The 17,864-nt window shown below is 36.4% G+C and overlaps 1 protein-coding gene across 3 annotated transcripts; it reads right to left on the bottom strand.

Moving 5' to 3' along the window:
* Positions 1–7,772: 7,772 nt before the first annotated feature.
* LOC131433185 (peroxisomal acyl-coenzyme A oxidase 3) lies at positions 7,773–16,993 on the bottom strand. Of its 3 annotated transcripts, XM_058600073.1 has the most exons (6): positions 16,702–16,993; positions 16,059–16,226; positions 9,457–10,397; positions 8,805–9,398; positions 8,597–8,751; positions 7,773–8,537 (listed from the first exon to the last, which is right to left on the bottom strand). In XM_058600073.1, exons 2-6 carry the CDS (start codon positions 16,082–16,084, stop codon positions 8,139–8,141), a joined length of 2,115 nt encoding a protein of 704 aa, XP_058456056.1. In that variant the 5' UTR covers positions 16,085–16,226; positions 16,702–16,993; the 3' UTR covers positions 7,773–8,138. The 3 variants fall into 3 exon arrangements, with proteins under 3 accessions (XP_058456056.1, XP_058456055.1, XP_058456057.1); XM_058600072.1 differs by having other exon boundaries at positions 16,059–16,993; XM_058600074.1 differs by lacking the exon at positions 16,059–16,226 and having other exon boundaries at positions 16,702–16,992.
* Between the last annotated feature and the right edge of the window lie 871 nt (positions 16,994–17,864).

The following is a 17,864-nucleotide window of genomic DNA, read 5'->3' as shown; positions in this document are numbered from 1 at the left end:
TATTGTTGGTTGAAGCTACAAAATAAGATATTTGATTTTGCTCAGTGCATTAGTTTGTTTCAAGAAATATGTTGTTAAAAATAACAAATATTTTACTTGCGCGTTCCTGTCAATTTCTTCACAAAAAATTTCATGGTAAATTTAACTTTCAAAATAAGTTTAAAATGAACTAGTTTTAGATAAAGATAATTTTATTAGTTCTTTGAATTTATAAACTTGGCAGTTGAAATGAACGATAAGGTTCAAACCTAAAATAATTGGTGTTTCAACATACGCTTTTGTTTGTTAAAATCATACATTTTTGTTTGTCATTATTCTTAAAAAAAGATTTCTTTCAAACTAATTTTCAAGGTAATTTTTTAAACTAATTTTATTTCGATTTTTCATTTTCAAATTGTTAATTGCTTTCAATAGCTTTCAATTTTTCACATGTCACAATCAATGATTCGGTGCTCCATTAATCTGGTCAAGGTAGAATTCCTGCATCAAATGTTTTCTGTAAAAACGTGTTATGTAATGTAATGCAAGTTTAATCATATTTTGAATTATCCATACATACACTTGAACTGTTAAAAGACCCCAAGGAAAACGAAAGCATCACTTTAATTTTGCTTCTAAGATACGTGCAAACTTTTTTGATTATCCACGAGATAAAAAATCTCTGGTTTATAAGGAACAAAACTGATACGCTTAATTCAAACAATAAACTTAGTAATATCAAAACAAATAATATCATAAATAAAATGAACCAATTTTTTTCTTGATATAAATGTAAAACACGATTGAATCAACAAATACTTTGCCAATAACTTTTTTGTTATTTTAAACAAGCTCAATTTCAATTTCAAACAATTTGGAACCGCTACTAATAACAACCTAATAATTCAGGTTAATTTAACGTACATAGACAGTAAAACCAACCTAAAATATGGTTGTTATTACCATAGTTTTTCTCCGTGATGAATTGAGGAATTTCTATACTTTGCGCTAAGATTTTTTGGGATTCATTCTATGGCTAAATTATTCGGCAAAAAATTATGGCACATGCGAAATGCGATGTAAACAGATTATTAAATTTTGAGGTACCTACTTTGAGTTGGACTTTTTTCACTCTGAAATGGAGCGAAACTTGGGAAAAGAGGCGGGTTTGTTTACGAAAACTATCGAGAAAGCAACAACCTTTGTGATTTAGTTTCGTTTATTGCGGTCTTTTTAAACAACGGTTTCTTTCTGGCTCAATAAAATAAACATAACTTGAAAAATTCAAATCCTATATGTATATACCTGCGTGCGTGTGTAATACAGCAGGAATTCGTTAGTTGGAACCTCGTTGGTTGAAGTGTTCGTTAGTTGCAGCGAGTTCTAATTAAAATCAACATTAGAGGTCCAAAGATTTGATTCGAGACTATTATTGAGAAAACATCAACAACAAAAATAATCTGTCCCCCACCGAAAATATCAACCAGCTATCAGTCATTTCGATTGACGTACACAATTCGGTACGACAAAAGGATCTTTGAAAGCCATAAAAACGAGCTATGACTTTCAGACTAAGGTTTATGTATGAATACCGTAAGTTTACCTTACGATTTAGAGGGGAATTCTGCAATACTTTTACAGGGGCGGCAAGTTCCAAAAAATATTGAGGGGGGGTGGGGGGAGCAAATATCATATATCATTTTTTTAACACAAAAAAGATCTTTATAAAGCAAACGATTAGAGTAGAGTGATTATTAAAATTATGCCGTATGGATAAAATTCAGTAAAGTCTGATGTTTGTAGTATCTTCTGAAGAACAAAGTCAACAGAGTAAAATGCAGTTTGGTATGAATAAAAACAAATTCGAACTTGTAGTAAACGCTACTTTGGAGTTTGATGATGGTATATAAACAGGAATTACAAAATATGCAAAATTTTATTATACAATATATTTTCAAATATTCCAGTAGCCAAAATATTTGGGGGCGTAGCCCTCAAATAAAATTTTTGGAGTGGCTTAAAGTGCCTTGCCCCCCATAGTTCCCGCGCCTGCTTTTAAATAAGTGTGTGTGTCTATATGTGTGTCTGTATGTGTGTTGTCAACTAAGAGGTCGAGATCTCAGAGATGGCTGGACCGATTTTGATCAAACTAGTCGCAAATGAAAGGTCTCCCCGTCACCCTGAACGCTAGTGAAAGGTTTTGAGATCGGATGTTTACTTTTTGAGTTATACGAAGATTTATGTCAAAATTTTCAGTTTTTTGACACCCAAAAGACTGTGTACAGCATGATATTTTGCCTTGGACCGATTTTAGCACGGTTCGTTTTTGGCAACATAATCGTTTGAATATGCCATATGTAAACCAGATGATGGCAGAATTTTCGAGTTGAAAGCAATTCCATAATTATATTGATTTAAACTACTTACAGCAATAAATGCTGGAAGAATATAACAGCCATATACCATTCGAATCAGTTCGTCGAGATCAGCAAATGCGTGTGTGACAAATAATTTCACTCAATTTTTCTTTCGGAGATAATTCAACCGTTTTCTACAAACTCAGGTTAATACGAAAAGTCGTATACTCCCAAACAATTATGTTTGGTTCCGACCTCTGGTTCCGGAGCTACAGGAGGACTTGTGAAACGAAATTAAAATTGTGTAACTCATTTTTCTCGTAAATGGCTGAACCGTTTTAGGATTCGAATGAAGTCTAAGAATTATCTAAGATTCAAATGAAAAGTCTTTAGATTCTATAAGACATCTTGCTTTTCAGTCAGATCCAACTTCCGGTTTCGAATATACAGGGTGATTAGTATTAAAATGTCTGTTTCACATAAATTAATCAGGTTTATCGGGTTTGCAGATTTAGATAGTCGATAGCCAAATAAACTTATTTCATTTTTGGTTGTATTCAGTTTTCGTTTCAGAAGGCACCCAAAACTTTAATTCGCACTACGATTCCTCAAAGATGTCTACATTGATTTTCAAACATTTTGAAACAAATGTAAACTATACAGCTACTCAGGTGAATTTGTCTGACTTCGGCTACACCGAATTTCGAATTCCGGTTCCAGTATCGAATCGCTTCTCAAAAAAAGCCAAATCGAATTTCAAAAACAAAAATTCAAATTAAAATATATCCAATTTTATCCAATTCTGACTTCCGATTCTGGAATTGTAGGAGGATGAATTTTTAAAATTCAAAGCGATATAGAAGATGACAATCCCAAAAAGCTTTAAAGTTGGACTCAAAAATATTGCAATTTATTCGTCATATGGCCATACGAATCGGTTTGGATTATGCTGGTTCCTGAATACCGGCTCTGGAAGTACCTTAAATTACCGTAAACTCTAAAGTGGGAATTACTTCGACATATCATGGAATGTTTAATCGATTGTTACACTTTTAGATTCAAATACGATCCGATTTGCAGTTTCGACATTACAGAGTAATGAGTGATTAAAATCGCAAATTGCCACTTAAAACGACGGACATTAGAATAATGTCATGACAACTGAAACACCGAAGAATATTCATGCAAAAATGCGTTCAAATTCATGCGGATTGCTAAAAAAAAGGTATCATCTCACTGCTAGGTGGATTAAGAACGTTTTTGCCTTTCTCATATAGAAAGGTTATGCAATCACTTGAAAAACCGACTAGTGAAAATTGGCCCGGAGGGCCAAATGTCATATACTATTCGACTCAGTTCATCGAGCTGAGCAATGTCTGTGTGTGTGTGTGTGTGTGTGTGTGTGTGTGTGTGTGTGTGTGTGTGTGTGTGTGTGTGTGTGTGTGTGTGTGTGTGTGTGTGTGTGTGTGTATGTGTGTGTATGTGTCAAATAATCTCACTAGGTTTTCTCGGAGATGGCTGAACCGATTTTGACAAACTAGGATTCAAATGAAAGGTCTCGTGGTCCCATACGGAATTCCTGAATTTCATCCGGATCCGACTTCCGGTTCCGGAATTATAGGGTAAAGTATGTTCAATATTGTACACCGTCACTTAAACCGGCGAAGCAAAAAACGTGAAAATTTTTCTAAACTGGTCTCAAAACTACACAAATCGATAGTCATTATCAGTAGGCAACTAAACAAACCGATTCCGGCTATCCTGGTTCCCGGTATCCGGTTCCGGAAGTACCAGAAATAGTGGTCATATGTACCAAAATGGATCTCACTCACTTTTCTCAGCGATGGTTTGACCGATTTCCACAAACTTAGATTCAAATGAAAGGTCTCGTGGTCCCATACGGATTTCCTGAATTTCATCCAGATCCGACTTCCGGTTCCGGAATTATAGGGTAAAGTGTGTTCAATATTGTACACCGTCACTTAAACCGGCGAAGCAAAAAACGTGAAAATTTTTCTAAACTGGTCTCAAAACTACACAAATCGATAGTCATTATCAGTAGGCAACTAAACAAACCGATTCCGGCTATCCTGGTTCCCGGTATCCGGTTCCGGAAGTACCAGAAATAGTGGTCATATGTACCAAAATGGATCTCACTCACTTTTCTCAGCGATGGTTTGACCGATTTCCACAAACTTAGATTCAAATGAAAGGTCTCGTGGTCCCATACGAATTTCCTGAATTTCATCCAGATCCGACTTCCGGTTCCGGAATTATAGGGTAAAGTGTGTTCAATATTGTACACCGTCACTTAAACCGGCGAAGCAAAAAACGTGAAAATTTTTCTAAACTGGTCTCAAAACTACACAAATCGATAGTCATTATCAGTAGGCAACTAAACAAACCGATTCCGGCTATCCTGGTTCCCGGTATCCGGTTCCGGAAGTACCAGAAATAGTGGTCATATGTACCAAAATGGATCTCACTCATTTTTCTCAGCGATGGTTTGACCGATTTCCACAAACTTAGATTCAAATGGAAGGTCTCGTGGTCCCATACAGAATTCCTGAATTTCATCCGGATCCGACTTCCGGTTCCGGAATTATAGAGTAAAGTATGTTCAATATTGTACACCGTCACTTAAACCGGCGAAGCAAAAAACGTGAAATTTTTTCTAAACTGGTCTCAAAACTACACAAATCGATAGTCATTATCAGTAGGCAACTAAACAAACCGATTCCGGCTATCCTGGTTCCCGGTATTCGGTTCCGGAAGTACCAGAAATAGTGGTCATATGTACCAAAATGGATCTCACTCACTTTTCTCAGCGATGGTTTGACCGATTTCCACAAGCTTAGATTCAAATGAAAGGTCTTCCGGTTCCATACGGAATTCCTGAATTTCATCCGGATCCGACTTCCGGTTCCGGAATTATAGGGTAAAGTGTGTTCAATATTGTACACCGTCACTTAAACCGGCGAAACAAAACACGTGAAAATTTTTCTAAACTGGTCTCAAAACTACACAAATCGATAGTCATTATCAGTAGGCAACTAAACAAACCGATTCCGGCTATCCTGGTTCCCGGTATCCGGTTCCGGAAGTACCAGAAATAGTGGTCATATATACCAAAATGGATCTCACTCACTTTTCTCAGCGATGGTTTGACCGATTTCCACAAACTTAGATTCAAATGAAAGGTCTTCCGGTTCCATACGGAATTCCTGAATTTCATCCGGATCCGACTTCCGGTTCCGGAATTATAGGGTAAAGTGTGTTCAATATTGTACACCGTCACTTAAACCGGCGAAACAAAAAACGTGAAAATTTTTCTAAACTGGTCTCAAAACTACACAAATCGATAGTAATTATCAGTAGGCAACTAAACAAACCGATTCCGGCTATCCTGATTCCCGGTATCCGGTTCCGGAAGTACCAGAAATAGTGGTCATATGTACCAAAATGGATCTCACTCATTTTTCTCAGCGATGGTTTGACCGATTTCCACAAACTTAGATTCAAATGGAAGGTCTCGTGGTCCCATACAGAATTCCTGAATTTCATCAGGATCCGATTTCCGGTTCCGGAATTATAGGGTAAAGTATGTTCAATATTGTACACCGTCACTTAAACCGGCGAAGCAAAAAACGTGAAAATTTTTCTAAACTGGTCTCAAAACTACACAAATCGATAGTCATTATCAGTAGGCAACTAAATAAACCGATTCCGGCTATCCTGGTTCCCGGTATCCGGTTCCGAAAGTACCGGAAATAGTGGTCATATATACCAAAATGGATCTCACACACTTTTGTCAGCGATGGTTTGACCAATTTCCACAAACTTAGATTCAAATGAAAGGTCTCTCGGTCCCATACGAAATTCCTGAATTTCATCTGGATCTGACTTCCGAATCCTGAGTTATAGGGTGCGTATTAGAAGAGTTTGTGTGTCATGTTAGTTGGTGGCCGTACGAACCGACTTCGATTATACCGGTTCTTGGGTTCCGGTGCCGGAAGTGCATATAATAGTGAACCCATTTCGTTTTCTTAAGGATGGCTTACGCAATCAAAGCACTGTTTTATTCTGTATGTTATGCATAAACAATCACTTGGTTTCTTTCAAAAATCGAAGAGAAATTTTTTGAATAGAATACCACAATATTATATGTACATGAGAAAGGCATCATCACACCACTAGATGGATTAAAACAGGTTTTTTTTGTAGGGTTCGCTTTTCTTTTTTTTTTGTTTTCTGAATTAGAGTGAGATTAAATAAAACACCCTCTTTCCCAACATTAACTTTTGTGATACTTATTTCATACAATAATAAAGTAAAATCCTTTCTACGCTCGATTATTGATGACCCGGCAATTCATGATTCAATCTCGGATTCAATCTTGATCGGTTCTGCTAAGTTAACAGAAAAATTTCTGCTGACAAGTTTGACAATAATGGACAGTGAAAAAAAATTTATTATTGCTGAGATTCTCAGTAATTATACATTTTGCCGAGACGATTACCGAGCATTCGGTAATCGTCTCGGCAAAATGTATGAGCATATCTCGGCACTTTTTTCCGAGGTTCAGTAAAAAAATTAAGTATGTATGTCATATTTTATAATAATCATGTTGCTATATTGTAAATTTGGTTCTATAATTGAATTCGGAATTTTGTTTTTATTGATGAATTTTTGTGAATGATACAAATTGATTATACCATTCATAGATAACAATTAAGAAAATAATAACACTGTTTATGAAAATCTTTACTAGTTATTGGAATTGATTTTTTTGTGGTTCATAAGAATCCCCTGTTAAAGGCCATTGATGGTTGAAGCCGGGTCTAAATAAACATAAAAAAGTTCTAGGCTTATGAAATTCTTAATTGCTTTTCCCTTAGTGAAGGTGTACAGTAATACTTCAATCAGCGAATTCTGGCTGTAATTATATCGCATTCCAAAACTAATTTGTATCATTTGCTCTCTTTAGAGAACGGTACCACATCGATATAACTTGAACACGGATGCGTAAAAATCATACTGTTCTCGACGAAGATATCTTTACGTAGTACAGTTGGAAAGACCGAAGTTTTGTTTTATTACAAAGAAGGAAACCTCAACCAAAATATAGACAAAAGAAATCGCAAACCTTTTCAAGTTGTCCTAATTGTTTTCGTAAACAAAACCCTCCCAATTTTCCTTTTTTTAATGTTTACCTGTATTTGCAAAAAAACAGCACTAAGCCAGACGTGGATACTTCGTTTTATGGTTTGTTTATGCAGACTTTTGCAAAATTCTTTGTTTTTTTTATCACAGTAGTAAAAGTAGTCCAATCTGATTCATAAACAATCAGCCTGAGTGCGCTAGCGCTTGAAAATAGAAGCACACCGTTTTTCGAAATTGGGTCCAGAACCTTATAGTAATTAAACTAAACTCCCCTTAACAGTCCACCACACTATTTTATTTCCAGCCTCAACAGTAATATTATGTCACAATAAAATTCAACGAAAACAATAATACATTTCGCCTATTAATCTACTACCACATAACTACTTAGGTTTTATTCTGATAAGGGTTACTTACACTTATGCTCACTACGTTCTATTTACTTTCAAAGCGTAAAATTCACAGTAGAGCTCCAACTAACTCATTTTTGATGTATTTTCCGTCAGTGATAAAGCCTTAAGTGACTAGGCGCGCTTACTTTTAGTTCAATATCATTATCTTGCTTTGTATATAAAAGCTAATGTTGCTGGATTTCACCTCAAAAACACTAGACAATGATTGACTTTTTACAAAGTAATATTATAATTTGGCCTTAATGTAATCCCTATACACTGCATCTTTCCACCATTTTGGTCTCTCCAAAGCTCCAGGTGCCTGTAGTATAGCCGATTCCATGTGCTTATAAACTTCCCCGTCACTCATGCCAAGAGGCGAGTTTAACAAAAAATCTGGTGGTGCCACCGCATCAACCAGCGATACAGCATCAGTCTTTATCATTGGCAGTAGATCCAGGTAACCACGTTGCAGTAAATCGAGGGCATCTCTCACTTCGCTAAAGTATCCTCCTTGATAGAAAATACCTATATATTTTAATACAACGTTAGCACCGTACAATGACACTAGGCGACCGATAGCCACTTTTTCAGGCCCGTTTTCGAGGTTGTTCAAAAATGTATTGGCAACAAGTAGCATTACCCGCTATCCAAAAAATATACATATAAACTACAGTAGTTAAAGTTATTAACACTAAAAATTACCTCTCCGTAGGCTATCGATAACACTCTAGCGTAGAATGATTGTGATTCATTTCTAGCTTCGAATGATGATTTACCATTTTGTTTCAAATCCAGAAGTCGCTTGTGGGTGTCCTCTAATAAATGCGCAACCAACCAATTCATTGCTTTCAAATGTTCTGTAAATATTTAGAATCAGATAATGCTATTTACTACATATCACGTTTATAACCTTGAATATCAGTGGCATCTTCAGAGCTTTTCCATAATGCTTTGGTGTTACGAATGTGTACAAAGTCCTTTAAAAATGCTACAGATCCCAGAGGTGAAACTTGAGCAAATGAATCATAACCTTTGGATCTTATGCTCAGTAACCAGTTGGAAGTTTGTTGAATAAGGACATTATTTTCGCCCTCGTATGTACAGTTTGGATCATTATCATTTCGCAGATCTCCCAACGTAGATAACTTGAGAAAACCATGGCCACCACAGGCTTCTCTGCACTCTTGAATACCGTCACGGGCAGCCCACGTGCATATTGGTTTGGCAGCTGACGATAGAGCGTGAATTTCCATGCCGATATACTGGTTCTTTTGCTCTCCCATTACAATGCTCAGAAACATATCACCATACACCTTTGAAAACCACAGTGTGAAAATTGCAACTGTAAATGCAGTCGCAAGATGTATAAACAATCGATACTGTTGAGACTGATACTCCAGTACCGGTAGCTCTTTTGAACCATCGTCTGGCCCAAATTGCTTCCTACTAGCTGAATAACGAATAGCAATACTAATGGCTTTGGTCAAGTACAAATTTGCTATCCCTGTAAAATATTGATAATAATATTTTAGAAGCTTCGTATCAAATGCAGTCCATCTCACCGCATATTCCGACACGTCCTCCCGAAAGTGCTGCCAATGATGCTCCAAAGCGTCTATTCTCATCCTTGTATGGAGACACGAAAACTCCGTCCTCGTTGACGTCTCCTGTTTTGGCCAGTAAATTGTCCCGCGGAATGCGATAGTTTCTAAACATTACAAAACCGTTGTCCACTCCATGCAAACCTGATTTTTCACCCAAATCGCCAACAACGACTCCCGGAAATGGATTCAAAGTCTGAGGGTCTCTTATTGGTACAACAAATGCATTCAGTCCATGATGCTTTCCATCTTCGGTGTAAAGTTGTGCATAACATATCATATGAGTACAAGTTTTCCCTAAATTTCCAATCCAGCACTTTGCTGCCTCAAAATCTGGCGTGTTCAGCACATATTCTTTATTTTTAACATCATAGGTAGCCGTTGTACGCATCCCTTTGGCGTTGGTCCCATGCGATATTTCTGTCAATCCGAAAGCCCCCAAAATATATCCTTTTTGATTCTGTTCGATAATATGAGTCAAGCGTCCAACATCTAGTGCTTGAATAACGGAGGAAAACATGCCAAAACCAAGTGAAAATTTAATCGCAAAGCTCGGCTCGTACGTCATCAGAATATGATTGAAGAATGCCATAAAATCAGGACGTTCTAGGAGCTGCTCGATTCCGAATATGTTTTCTTTCTGGATCACATACATCCGCTTCGTGGCCAGTTGACGGCTTTCATCCATTGATGGCGTATGATTAGGACGAGCGAATAGGGGATGGCTCTGTATGAAATCCCATGTTTTATGTTGAAGTTCAAGAGATGCCTCATCGTTCAGTGAAAGTTTCACTTTACGCCAATCAATTGTCGCCTTCTGACGATAACTAGTCAGCGGTCCACTGGCAGGTAAATCGGGAAAATACGTCTTGTTGTTCAAGAGCGCAATGTGTTGGGAAGGACTGAAAAGATATAATTATATTGATAAATTTTTTTATGGTAGATGGAAATAAACTAAAATCGGTTAACGAATCATCGAAGTTTTTGTAATTGCGTCTTCAAAATATTTGCGAGAAATTCGTTGTTACATTTTTTTACATTTTTACCTTTTTTATATATATAAAAGATAGGTATAGAATTCGCTCAAACTTTCGAAAAATTTTCCGAGGCCCGGAGGGCCGAATGTCATATACCAATCGATTCAGCTCGACGAACTGAGCAAATGTCCGTGTGTGTGTGTGTGTGTGTGTGTGTGTGTGTGTGTGTGTGTGTGTGTGTGTGTGTGTGTGTGTGTGTGTGTGTGTGTGTGTGTGTGTGTGTGTGTGTGTGTGTGTGTGTGCGCGTGTGTGTGTGTGTCAACTAAGAGGTCGAGATCTCAGATCTCGATTTTGATCAAACTAGTCGCAAATGAAAGGTCTCCCCGTCACCCTGAACGCTATTGAATGGTTTTGAGATCGGATGTTTACTTTTTGAGTTATACGAAGTTTTATGTCAAAATTTTCAGTTTTTTGACAGCATCTGTCACAATTGACCTTGAAAACAGAATATGTTTTCAGACTTAGATTCCGTACGGTAATAGCTATCCAACAAGCCATAGATTGTTAAAATCCGTCCATTTTTAACGGAGATATCAAAATTTTTGTGTAAGCGACTTTTTCCCATATTCCAGCAGTAGAAGTTTTGAGCGCTGTCTGGCAAAGAAATGCTCGGGAGCAACATAAAACACGATTTTTATACTGTTACATACATTTGTTTCTAAGTACCAAATAGACTGTGTACAGCATGATATTTTGCCTCGGACCGATTTTTGTACGGTTCGTTTTAGGCAACATAATCGTTCGAATATGACATATGTAGACCAGATGATGGCAGAATTTTCGAGTTGAAAGCAATTCCATAATTATATTGATTTAAAATACTTACAGCAATAAATGGCGGGAAGAACATAACAGCCATATACCATTGGAATCAGTTCGTCGAGATCAGCAATAGCGTATGTGACAAATAATTTCACTCAATTTTTTCGGTGATGACTCAACTGTTTTCTGCAAACTCAGATTCATATGAAAAGTCGTATACTTCCAAACAAGGTTCCTGAATTATGTTTGATTCCGACCTCTGATTTCTGAACTACAGGTTGATATGTGAAACGAAATTAAAACTGTGTAACTCATTTTTCTCTTAGATGGCTGAATTCAAATGAAATCTAAGAATCTGGCTGATTCAAATGAAATCTAACAATCTTCTAAGATTTAAATGAAAAGTTTTAAGATTCTATAAAACATCTTGTTTTTCAGTTAGATCCAACTTCCGGTTTCGGAGATAAAATGTCTATTTCACATAAATTAATGTATAAAAATGTCTATTTCATATAACTTAATCAGGTTTATCGGATTAGCAGATTTGGATAGTCGATAACCAAATAAACTTATTTCATTTTTGGTTGTTCATTTCGGAAGGCACCCAAAAATTTAATTCGCACTACGATTCCTCAAAGATGTCTACATTGATTTTCAAACATTTTGAAACAAATGTAAACTATACAGCTACTCAGGTGAATTTGTCTAACTTCGGCTACACCGAATTTTGAATTCCGGTTCCAGTATCGAATCGTTTCTCAAAGCTCAATCGTTTTCTCAAAAAAAGCCAAATCGAATTTCAGAAACAAAAGTTCAAATTAAAATAAATCCAATTTCATCCAATTCTGACTTCCGATTCTGGAATTGTAGGATGATGAATTTTTAAAATTCAAAGCGATAAAGAAGATGACAATCCCGAAAAGTTTTGAAGTTGGACTCAAAAATATTGCAATTTATTCGTCATATCGCCATACGAATCGGTTTGGCTTATGCTGGTTCCTGAATACTGGCTCTGGAAGTACCTTAAATTACCGTAATCTCTAAAGTGGAAATTACTTCGACATATCATGGAATGTTTAATTGATTGTTACACTTTTAGATTCAAATTCGATCCGATATGCAGTTTCGACATTACAGAGTAATGAGTGATTAAAATCGCAAATTGCACTTAAAACAACGGTCATTAGAATAATGTCATGAAAACTGAAACACCGAAGAATATTCATGCAAAAACACATGCGGATTGATAAAAAAAAGGTATCATCTCACTGCTAGGTGGATTAAGCACGTTTTTTTTATGTAAAATTAATTTTGAACGATCATCGAATACATTTACTTACTTCTTGTAATTTTATAATTAAATCAATCGTCCATATTAGCTAAGCATTAATATAACCATAATTGTTATTAATGATATTTAGTATCGAATTTTCAAGTGATGAGCGTTATCAAGATAAGAAATACATAAATTGCTATTATACACGACATTACATTACCTTATTGAAAGCACTATACCTTACACAACTACTGCACCTGATATTCGTTATATTTAGTCTTGTGTAACACATCAAAATGTAAAGTTTATGCAAACGACACAAGGTTAATGCATCACTTTCCTGGCATCGACCAAGTGCATTAGTAAATAGTATTCGTTAATTGAAATATTGAAAAATGTTAACTGTTAGCGGGAGTGCTTAATGTGTTTTTGTTTTGGATTTTATTTGGGTCATGAAACGGGAAATCAATTTTTATTCGATACACATATTATCCTTGATTGATAGTTATGTTGTTTGAAAACATAGTTGCAAAATTTCAAAGTTGAACAGAAAATACTTTCGGATATACAGGCGACTGTTTAACAACCAGCTTCGTGGGATACCCGTCAAATTTATAAATTTACAATAAAAATAATCCTACCCTCAAAGGTATATCTAAAGATGTCTCAAACTGATTCTTATTACCGTTCTACCTTTGTACAGATATAAGAATGCTATACAATTGGCTCAATCGATCTCAGCGATGGTTGGATCGATATTGATCAAATTAATCGCAGAAGGTTTCCCCGTCGGTCAATACGTTGTTTTTGAATCCGATTTGAGTTATTTACATTTGAATTTTCAAATTTTGAGACTTTTTTGACAATATCTCACAAGTGATAAAAGAATTTATGGTAATACCTATTAAGGTGTGCAATCCGTTAGCGAACGGCAAAAAATGTACTTCAGAAGAATGAGTGAACAGAAGTTTTTTTTTTTATAGAAGAGCGATAGCGATTTATAGAAGAGCGTATTATTTATAACCGAAATTTCCAAATAGTTCAAGATGTTCCACGTATAATGTCATACGGTTTCGTAGCCGGACACGGATTTCGCTATACAAAAATCGATTCAATATAATTTTTTGATAAGAACCCGACAGAAAAACTTTGAATGCAAAATCCGAATGACCGGTTATTACGGTTCCTTTGTCGGTTTTTGTAATCAGTTTTTCTGCCGACTGTCACTTATTTTCGTTTTATTGAATTCATTCATATATTTAATCGCCGAGGATAAATCATAGTGAAGTATGTTTATTTGTTTACTCAATGCGTTTCTCAAATATGTTTTCTTTTCATTTTTTAGTATAAATGATAAGTCTATGTAGACTTTTGAAGGTGGAGAATAACATTCACACAAATCTACACTTCCACGATGCTGGCAACATCTGCTGATAAATTATTTCTTGAAAATTGAAATTCAGCGTTATATTCCCAATTAGTGTTAGCATGGATGTGTGGATCATAAGCAGTTATTAAGGTAAAATATCGTTCAAAACAGGACATAATACTGCCTTTCAAAAACTAAATTAAATCTGTATAATTCTCTTCTTCTTCTTCTCATCTTTTGGTCGGCGTCACCTCACTTGAGATGACGCCGATTTGATGGCACAGCAACTTAGGCTATATTACCAGTTAATTGTCGTTAGTAGTCCAATGAGCTTTCTTTTCACTGGACTACAAACGAAAATCTCGTTGTGTGGCTAAGTACGAATAAAAATCATTTCTTTCTTGCGAAATACTCGAGTTTTCTCCGGACTAACACGATACAACGTGCCCAACCGTTGAGAGTTTCACCGAAAGTCCGTATAGTTTTCTATTTTTGATGGTTTCTCAATTGAAAATAACATTCAATCATATTAAATCGTGGCGATCATTTCGAAGAGACTAACTATAAAATAAAGTTTATTGCAAATGTAATTTCAGTGCAATGAATTGAACGATTGGTTTAAACAACTAAGCTGCTTTTCACTTTCAATTTATGCAAATCTCATGATCAACAACCATGGCCTCTCCCAAAATCAAAAACCTGTTTTAATCCACCTAGTGGTGTTTCTCATATCAATCATACTATCACATATAACACTGTGGTATTATTCAAAATAGTTTTCTTCAATTCTTAAAAGAATAACCGAAATCGGTTTGTTTGACCGTCTACTGAGAAAAACTATCAATAGGAAAAGATTTGAGGTCGATTTAGACATTTTTTTAAGGTTTTTCCCCATTTTCAGTGATGGTATTCAATTTTTAACCCACTTTACCCTATATTTCCGGATCCGGAAGTCGGTTTCGCAAGAAATTCAGGACCTTTTATTTGAATCTAAGTTTGTGAAAATCGGTTCAGCCATCTCCGAGAAAAGTGAGTGACGATATTTTCCCATTTTTGGTACATATCACCCTGTAGCTCCGGAACCGGAAGTCGGATCCAAATGAAATTCTGGAACTTTGTATGGAACCGTGACCATGAATCCTTTCAGTAGAGTCTAAGTTTGAGAAAATCGGTTTAGTCATATACGAGAAAAGCGAGTGACATTATTTTCACATTTTTATTGCATTATTTTCACATTTTTTATGCATATCACCCTGTAGTTCCGGAACTGGAAGTCGGATCCAGATAGAATTCTAGAACTTTGTATTGGGGCGTAGGGTCTTTCATTCGAATCTAAGTTTGTGAAAATCGGTTCAGCCATCTCCGAGAAAAGTGAGTGACAATTTGTCACACACACACAAACACATACAGACATTTGCTCAGTTCGTCGAGCTGATTCGAATGGTATATGACATTCGGCTCTCCGGGCCTCGGTTCAAAAGTTGGTTTTTGCAGTGATTGTATAGCCTTTCTATATGAGAAAGGCAAAACAGATATATAGTTATTTGGCAGGTCTCAAACATGTGTTACAGAAATAACAAGACAGTAAACGTAAAGAAATGTAATACAATAACAGTTCCAGTGGAAAAGTTTAAAGGGTCTGTGAAAAACACCCGTGAAGGCACACCGAGAATTAGGTACATCAGCAATCTTCAGTAATATTATTTTTTTCATCTTTGGGCCCCTCCCGAAACGAAATCCCGAGTACGGGACTGCGGGTGGCGCTTGTTGTGCATAGAAATCTCAAGACGAAAGCGAAAGTTCGCAGAAAAGTTTTTGTTGCGAATATTATGATAGATACTTCTTAAACGCACTTGACGATGAGAGATTTGGAATTTAAGGTTGAAACTTTTTGAAATCCAAATCATATCGTTTCGAGTACTTTTGGGCGGGTTCGACAAACAGGTTTTTAAACTAATGTCATTTTAAATACTAACATTAACCTTAGGATCTAATGATGAGTTAGTTGAGTAGCATTTTTATTGTCATCGTGATCAGTCGTGTCTCGTACACAACCCTGTGAAAGAAAGCCTTCAAACCACAGTGATGCACACGAAATTCACTCATTAACACTACTCACCGATTGACAGTGTTGAAATCAACCATGTTGGTTTCTCCTTGTTGCTGCGGATCAATCGATGAACACAAAGTACGTAATTTTATCTCTTTGCTGCAATCGTTGCCGTAAATTTTGCGAGCTTTGTTTCTCCAGATAGTATGAACGAGATTATCTGGTCTTATCAAAAACCTTCGAAAAACCATTGGAAACAAGATTGAAATGAGCTTGACAACTGCACTCAATCTACGCAACACAACGTTAAGGCTGTAATGAACGATACGATCACATAAACACGGACAACCATCACCCAGCTTAATGAACTTCGCTCTCGCGTCGCTGCTACTGTTGATAATGGTGTGAATGACTAAATAAATGATACGCGTAATTATGTGTGATGATTGATGGTTACAAAAGCAATAGAAACAAAGTTTTCCAAGGATATTAACGTTCTAAGAGAATTCACAAATTTACAGAATGAAATTTGCTTCCTATAGGTTGAGATGTATAAACAAAGTGGAAACATTTGCGTGCATTTACTATACAAAACATAAACACAACTCAATACGATATTTTGTTACCCTTTGACCAAACCCAAAAGACACGATCGCTTAGGCGGTAGCTAAACGAAACGAGAAATGTTACATTTTACTTTTTTAGATTTTACCTGGCAGTTGATATTGACAAATAGACAACTAACTGTTATTAGTTGTATTTATTCTAAATATCCAACCTCAAAGAATTAAAGTGTGTTTTTGAATTGAACAAAATGTATAACCATTGAGGAAACTATTTTACGAATCATTAACCGGTAACAACTTAAGCTGACAATAATATCACACAACCAATTTGAGAAACAGATTGAGAGCGACTAATGCGTTGCTTTTCTTACCACTTTCTCGACAGCGCAGCTCTGTATACAATAACCTTATATGTATAGAGGAGACCGGGGATAAACCAGTTGGTCTTCGTGAATTGTATAAAGTAATTATGTCTAGGCTCGAAATGTCATGCATAAAAAATTCACAGCTCTATAACTGATTTTTTTATAATAAAATTTTTATTCTGGCCTTTTTGTGAAAAAGCTGTACGTGGCCGATTGGCTTACATTTTTGTTACTTAATTTTTTTTTGCTATTGGATCTCGTTGTCACCCTTTTTCTAAGGGGAGATGAGTTTCCATTTCCATCCAACGAGGATCGGGGGTCACTTCGTCCGCGGCTTATCTCATCATCCATTGCTTCATCGTCGGCGTTGTGTGTGATTTCCGTTTTATTTTCGTTTTCCTTGTTTATCGTAGTCTTGGGCTCGTTGAGAGTTGCTGTAGATCCGCCTTGTTGTACATTGGTTGCAGTTGCTGGTTGGTTGGAGGCAGACCCTGTCAGCTTGGAGCGAAATCAATCTTCAGTTCAGCAACGCCATCGCACGGCATCAAATTCAACATATCATGTCAATTGTATGGGTGCGCAGCCCTGCTATTTGGGCGCGCACGAATTTGACATTTCTCTCCCCTACTTCTATGTATGAGATTCGATGCGGACTCACCTGAGGGCGACATGCTCGCAAAAAAGGATGTTGCCAATGATTTGTTCGGAAAATGTGAGAGCTGGATATCTTGTTAATATGATGTCTTTGTTGGAGGGTAAGTTGTTAACTGCAGCTGGTGTACTTTGTTCGTGGATACTGATGGTTTCGTTGAAGGGGATGCTTCATTGTTGTTGGTGGCTGTTTCAGGTGTACTGGGGTTGGTTGGGGATGGTGTGAAGGAAGCACCGTTGTCCTTTGGTGTAGTTGTCTCCTTGTCCTGATAAACTACATAAGCAAAAGCTTG

The sequence above is a fragment of the Malaya genurostris genome, chromosome 2, assembly GCF_030247185.1.
Source record: "Malaya genurostris strain Urasoe2022 chromosome 2, Malgen_1.1, whole genome shotgun sequence".
Lineage (NCBI taxonomy): Eukaryota > Metazoa > Arthropoda > Insecta > Diptera > Culicidae > Malaya > Malaya genurostris.
This window is presented reverse-complemented; position numbering and strand designations above follow the sequence as displayed.

Bases quoted from the DNA above. Each gene is read 5' to 3' on its own strand.
- LOC131433185 (XM_058600072.1), bottom strand. From the start codon at position 16,240: ATGGTTTTTCGAAGGTTTTTGATAAGACCAGATAATCTCGTTCATACT. The intron at 10,398-16,058 runs GTGAGTAGTGTT...ATATCTTTTCAG, and splicing joins GATTTCAACACTGTCAATCG to TCCTTCCCAACACATTGCGC. The intron at 9,399-9,456 runs GTGAGATGGACT...AATATTTTACAG, and splicing joins AGGACGTGTCGGAATATGCG to GGATAGCAAATTTGTACTTG.